The 6,333-nt window shown below is 35.1% G+C and overlaps 1 protein-coding gene across 1 annotated transcript; it reads left to right on the plus strand.

Annotated features, from left to right (window-relative positions):
- The first annotated feature begins 1,093 nt into the window (after nt 1–1,093).
- On the plus strand, nt 1,094–5,984 carry LOC115429432 (serine/threonine-protein phosphatase 6 catalytic subunit-like). Its single transcript, XM_030148841.1, has 7 exons — nt 1,094–1,363; nt 2,050–2,145; nt 2,516–2,581; nt 3,001–3,142; nt 3,238–3,317; nt 4,510–4,719; nt 4,812–5,984. Exons 1-7 carry the CDS (start codon nt 1,289–1,291, stop codon nt 5,058–5,060), a joined length of 918 nt encoding a protein of 305 aa, XP_030004701.1. The 5' UTR covers nt 1,094–1,288; the 3' UTR covers nt 5,061–5,984.
- The last annotated feature ends 349 nt before the right edge of the window (nt 5,985–6,333 follow it).

The following is a 6,333-nucleotide window of genomic DNA, read 5'->3' on the forward strand; positions in this document are numbered from 1 at the left end:
GTTATATGTGCACATCCTTAAAATACACATAAAGACACACAAAAAACTGAACTAAATGGGTTGTAAAGGTGAAAATCAGTATTTAGTGTCATGACCCCATGGCAAGAAGCAGCATAAACAGAAACATCTGACATATGTTAAATGAAATCTGGTGTAAAACATCAGAAAATTAATGCAAAAAATCTCATATCATCTGAACAAAAGGGTTAAAGACTTGCTAAATGCACAGGGAGTCACACAACATACTACTACTTTGGTTTATAGAAGTTGTTTTTCACTAATACTTTTGTATTACATATACATATATTCAGATTCAATATTAATACATACACTGAGAAATGCATATATGTGGTTATTATAACTTTATTAAACCAGCAAGCCTAATGTTGGTCTAGGACTCTTACACACTTATTTAATTACTACATGTCTAAATAGGACTGAATCCAGATTTGTTCAAATGTCATTAAATTGTGTACTATTTTCCATAGATTTATTAAATACATTTTGTTTAATAAACCAACATTCTCTGTGCTATTTAGCCAATATTTTACTGCAGAAGTACTTTACTACAGTCTTGGTAGTCAGATTTAATCAATTTTTGTGTTTGCTTATATTTTTCAATGAATTTTTTCCCCTCAGTACTTCTATTCTACATTGATTACTTTTTTTTTTTTTTAAGGTAAGTTTCATATTTTGATGTGAAATATCTTGCCTCAGTGTTTTGTCATTATTTGGTTATTATTTTCTTTATGTTTGGCTGTAATATATTTGTATATTGTATTATTGTTATGTTATTTTCTCTAAAGCTTAGACAAATTTATGCCCTAAAACAAAATATACTATAGAGAATAACTAGAAACAAGGAGGGAAATAAAGAAATAAAATATAAAAAATTAATAAAAACAGAAATGCGTATTCATAATTTATGGATATTTAAGGCTCTGGCAGAGATCGCTCGGTAGGGGGCGCTGTTACTTATGAACTACTGTAATAAGATGTAGAAACTCACAATACTTGGTATAACATGCTATAACATAATAAAGATTTATTCAGTGATGCTAAATACATTTTGTGACTAGCTTTTACACTGTCGTCTCTAAATGATTTTAATTTGAAGGCTCTTACAGGATGTCTTTACGGTTAACTTGGTGTGAATTGACTTGACACCGGTACTAATCTCTGATGGGCGAAACATGAAGGAGCGGTGAAGAGGAAGAAGAAGAAAAGGAACTTGCTAGCGAGCTAGTGCTATCTACATTAGCAATCTTAATGTATTAGTGTTTTCACAATGGCGCCTTTAGACTTGGATAAATATGTCGAAATAGCAAGACACTGCAAATATCTACCAGAAAATGATCTTAAGGTGGGTTTATTCTTTTCTCAAATTAGGCCGTGAATTGTTAGTGCAAGGTTTGCTAATATCTGTAGGGGCTAACGTGGCTGTTTGAAGTTTGTTCAACTAGCGTGGCTAGTAACTTAGCACAGTTAGCATGGTTTGTTTGTATTTAACAATTTTTTTCTTAAGTGTTAGATCACAGCGATTATAGGCAAACAGCTAATTTACCGAATTTAAAATGGATAAAACAGTAAAAAAAAATAAAAAAAAATTAACGTTAACATAGAGATTAAGGCTACTAGCTAGCAGGTTAAATATTTGTAATGGTGCGAACATTGGATCGTGTCAGACCAAACTAAACAACAAGCTTCATCAGCATTATTGAGTAACTAAACTAGCTACTTATACAACTATCAGTCAGTAATATTTGGTGATTAGAGGTGGAGTCAGGATGTAATGGTGGTAGTTGTCGATCTTTGCAAGAAACACACTGATAGACACCCGAGGTGTTTGATTTAAACAAGCAAATTAGTTTAATCATAAACTAAGTCTTGAGTGTTCTCTACCTCTGTTCTTTCAGTATGTGTCCACAAACTCGCGTATATTTAAAGTTAAATGTGGTATTTCAAGGTGAAAAAACTATATAACTCGGCTATACAGTCGTTCAGTTATGATTGTGAGAGGGTGACAATTTTCTGCTTTTTTTTCTCCAGAGATTATGTGATTATGTTTGTGATTTACTGCTGGAGGAGTCGAATGTGCAGCCAGTTTCTACTCCTGTTACTGTTTGTGGAGACATTCATGGACAGGTAGGACTCTTCAATTCACTGTTAAGTACTGTCACCTGAGAGACCTGACCTGTGGCTGATATGACTAATTATCTATGACAGATGATGCACGTAAATATGATGCATCAATATTTAGAATTATAAACGGTATAATCTGAGAAATTTTATAGTAAAAGCAACCGTGAGTCTAGTGCTTTGGTAAATATTTTGACTTGAAGATTATATATATATATATATATATATATATATATATATATATATATATATATATATATATATATATTGAAAGATTGATCATATTTGTAGTACTTGTAGAGTCACCATTAACTATTGTTTATTTCATGCTAATAGCTAAAAAATGAACTTTCTCTCTTTATTGTCCCTTGTCTAGTTTTATGACCTTTGTGAGCTCTTCAGAACTGGGGGTCAAGTTCCAGACACAAATTACATTTTCATGGTGAGTTTTCTCACTAAATTTGTCACACAGCTAAATTGACTACAATCTAATAATACAGAGACTGATTATTACATCTCATTTCTCAAAGCTGTTGCAGCCTGATGTGGATAGTACATGGTTTGTATGTGCTGTATACTGTAGTATATAGTAACTCTTTGAAAATTATTTACTCTCCTCTTCATGTGCACAGATTTATTAAGTATTGCAGAACCATTTGTATAGTGATACTGTTCTTATGAATTTGTAGACATGTGTTCATGTTTTCTTTATATGTTTAGTAAAATGTATCAGACTATTTGAACTAAATTGATCTTTGCCAGGATGTAAATTTGTAATGAAGATGTGTTTTAATGTGTATAGTCCAATAATATTTTATGATGATTCCCTACGTGATGTCAGTGTCCTTTCTTAAATTTTAGGGAGACTTTGTAGACAGAGGATATTATAGCTTGGAGACGTTTACACATCTGCTCGCTTTAAAAGCAAAGTGGCCTGATCGCATCACACTTCTACGAGGAAACCATGAAAGTAGACAAATAACACAGGTGTATGGCTTTTATGGTATGTAATGTACTATTTACTGTTAACACCCAGATGTATAAATGTTTTAAGAGCTTCTCTAATAATATTACCATGTATGTTCTACTGATTTTCAGATGAGTGCCAAACAAAGTATGGAAATGCCAATGCCTGGCGTTATTGCACAAAAGTGTTTGACATGCTAACCGTGGCAGCTGTGAGTCACTTTACTTATATGATAACATTTGCCTATTGTGCCTTTTCATTGCTTTTTCTTTGCATGTAAACTTGGATATATTGGTTTCCCAAAATTTAGAAAAGGTCTGAACTGGAAATTTGATATGGGAATGTGAATAAAAAATATTTTTGTTAATCCCAAGTAGAAGAATAGTAGAAGAATAGGAGATTTCAAATTTCAACAGAGCACTTGTTGTCAAGATAACAGAATTTCATTGTTCATTAAGTGGAAGTGATGTAAACTTGCCTGATGGTTTGCCAACTAATACCATAGCTGTACGTATATAATCATTGAGTGGAGGTAATATGAGTCGTTGTTATTTAAAGTTGAGGCCCCTCCTGTGTTTCAGTAATGTACAGTATGCAGTTCTAGGATTGTCAACGGAAAGGGTTTCTTGTACACAAACTAAAGTTGTCCTCATGAAATATCTGTAAGAACAATTCTGTTATCAATCTACATAGACAAACCATTTTGGGTTGTTTAGATCCAGTCCTGTTGAATGTCAGTTTTCTCCCCTCTCTCTGTTGTTTTTTTGTGTCACATCTTCACTATTACTTGACTGTGACTGTTACTGTCACCTGCAGGTCAAAGTCATAGTTTGCGCCTGTTTCTAGGATTATGATTGTGTCACTTACATGTTCACGCTTGCACAAGATAAATACAAAGAGAACCAATTCATAGAAGCGCAAGAAGTGTAACATAAGAGCATACGAAGAGGCAAAGTTACACATTTCTGTGAACAGTCCCACACCCTGTGATATTTGCTTATTTGTAGAGATAGCAGCCCAACACCAGAAAAAGTGAATCTAGGGGAAAATTAAATGTATATTAGTACCAGCAGTATAGCTTATCAGTCATGTAAGGGAGCAGTGAATAATTTGTCTGACTTATATTAGTTGAGATGAGATTCATTTCAATAAGCCCGCAATAACATATGTAATCAAATAATTATTTTAAAAAATATTTATAGTAGAAACCAGTTCAGAATTTACTTGTTCTTTGTTGGTGAAACTGTCTAACATTATACAGATTTTCTGGTTTGATGACCACAGATCAGTTCAGTTCTATCCATTTATCAGTTAACTTGAAATTTTATAGAACTACAACATTGTACGTACAGATCATGTTAACCACAACATTCATAGCTAATGCCTGGTTTCCTGACTCACAGTTGATAGACGAGCAGGTCCTCTGTGTTCATGGTGGCCTTTCACCTGACATCAAGACTTTGGACCAGATCCGCACTATTGAACGCAACCAAGAGATTCCTCACAAAGGGGCCTTCTGTGATCTCGTGTGGTCGGATCCAGAGGATGTCGACACCTGGGCTATTAGTCCTCGTGGTGCAGGTTGGCTTTTTGGCTCCAAGGTCACTAATGAGGTAAGATTAGCATCAGCATTTAGAGATTTATCACAGGTAAAAGTGTCAAAAACCATCATTTGACCCGTGAAAATGCTCATACTTTGTTCCAGTTTGTTCACATCAACAATCTGAAGCTCATCTGTCGTGCACATCAGCTGGTTCATGAAGGCTACAAGTTCATGTTTGATGAGAAGCTGGTGACCGTGTGGTCAGCGCCAAACTACTGCTACCGCTGTGGTAACATTGCCTCCATCATGGTCTTCAAAGATGTGAACAGACGAGAGCCTAAGCTGTTCCGTGCAGTCCCCGACTCAGAGCGCGTCATACCTCCTCGAACCACCACGCCCTATTTCCTCTAACAAGAGCCACTTCTGCCCACCTCCTGGAGATGTCAACTCTGAAATTTATTTATATGCAACAAATTTTAAGAATTTCAAATACCTTTTCAGCTGTACATCATCTGGAGTACCAAGGCTACAGGCTGTTTCCGCCACACCTACATATGTACTGTCATAATGGTGAGAAAAAAATCTTCCACGCCTACTGAGAGAATCTTGCTTTTTTAACAAACTGAAATGTTAATTTTGGAGTAAGACATTATGTGGTGTTCTGATACATTGTAAACATTTAAACTGCATTTATACCTCTTCAAATAAAGTGATTATATATTTTTCTTTAGGTAGCATTGTTGTAGTTGGGCATTAAAATGAATTCTTGACCTCAGAAAAGTGTGACAACTAAAGAAACTTGACTTGATATCCATTTACTTGCCTTTTTCAAAAGCTTTTAATTGCATCAACAGACTTCCTCAGCAGAGTTTGCTTGTTTGAGTTATAACCGTGTCATTTTGGCAAATTGGTGAAAAGCTCCACACAAACATTTGCTAGTGGACATAGAGCTGTTTTTTTTAAATTGGCATGGTAATCACTTTAGTTATCTACCAAACTGACTTGCAATAATTCCCATGCAGCATTCTGCCGTAAATACTGATTTAATTTGTAAGTATCCTCTCTTGGTCAATTCACAGTGTATTTTGTTATGCTGAACATCCATAAGTGTGCATCCTAAACTACATTTCTCTCTGTATATCTGAGTTGACAGTGTCATGAATTGTTGCTGTAACAGCTCTGTGTGCTCACATGTTTCAAAGCAATATCGTTACATTTTACAGTGTAAGTGAATATTGACTAGCTCTGCTCAGTAGTTGTTTATAGCAGAGAACAATTCATCAAGATGTTGTTTCTCTGTTTTGTAATTTCAATAAAATGTTTCTTGTTTAGACACTAGCAGTCACGTTTTTTCTTGTATACAACTTAGCCTTTTGAAATGTCAATTTCTGCATTAAACCCATCCTAATACAAAAAAAGGAACAGTGGGCTGCCATTGAAGGTAGACCAAGTTAGCAGCAGTAGTTAGTTAGCAGCAGATCCCTGAAGTCCTGAAAGTAGAGAGATGGGGCCTGATTGGTACTAACCAACACAACACCAACTAAACAACAGACCAGGAACACCCAACAAGACCTGCAGTTGTGGAGATGCTCTGACCCAGTCATCACCATTACAATATGGACCTGGTCAAAGTCACTCAGTGCCTTATGATGCTCATTTTGCTGATTTCAACACATCAGCATCA

Source organism: Sphaeramia orbicularis, chromosome 12, assembly GCF_902148855.1.
Source record: "Sphaeramia orbicularis chromosome 12, fSphaOr1.1, whole genome shotgun sequence".
Classification (NCBI taxonomy): domain Eukaryota; kingdom Metazoa; phylum Chordata; class Actinopteri; order Kurtiformes; family Apogonidae; genus Sphaeramia; species Sphaeramia orbicularis.

Excerpts from the sequence above, each read along its gene's own strand:
- LOC115429432 (XM_030148841.1), top strand. The coding sequence starts at position 1,289 with ATGGCGCCTTTAGACTTGGATAAATATGTCGAAATAGCAAGACACTGC. Across the intron at positions 1,364-2,049 it reads TACCAGAAAATGATCTTAAG|AGATTATGTGATTATGTTTG; the intron begins GTGGGTTTATTC and ends TTTTTTCTCCAG. Across the intron at positions 2,582-3,000 it reads ACACAAATTACATTTTCATG|GGAGACTTTGTAGACAGAGG; the intron begins GTGAGTTTTCTC and ends CTTAAATTTTAG.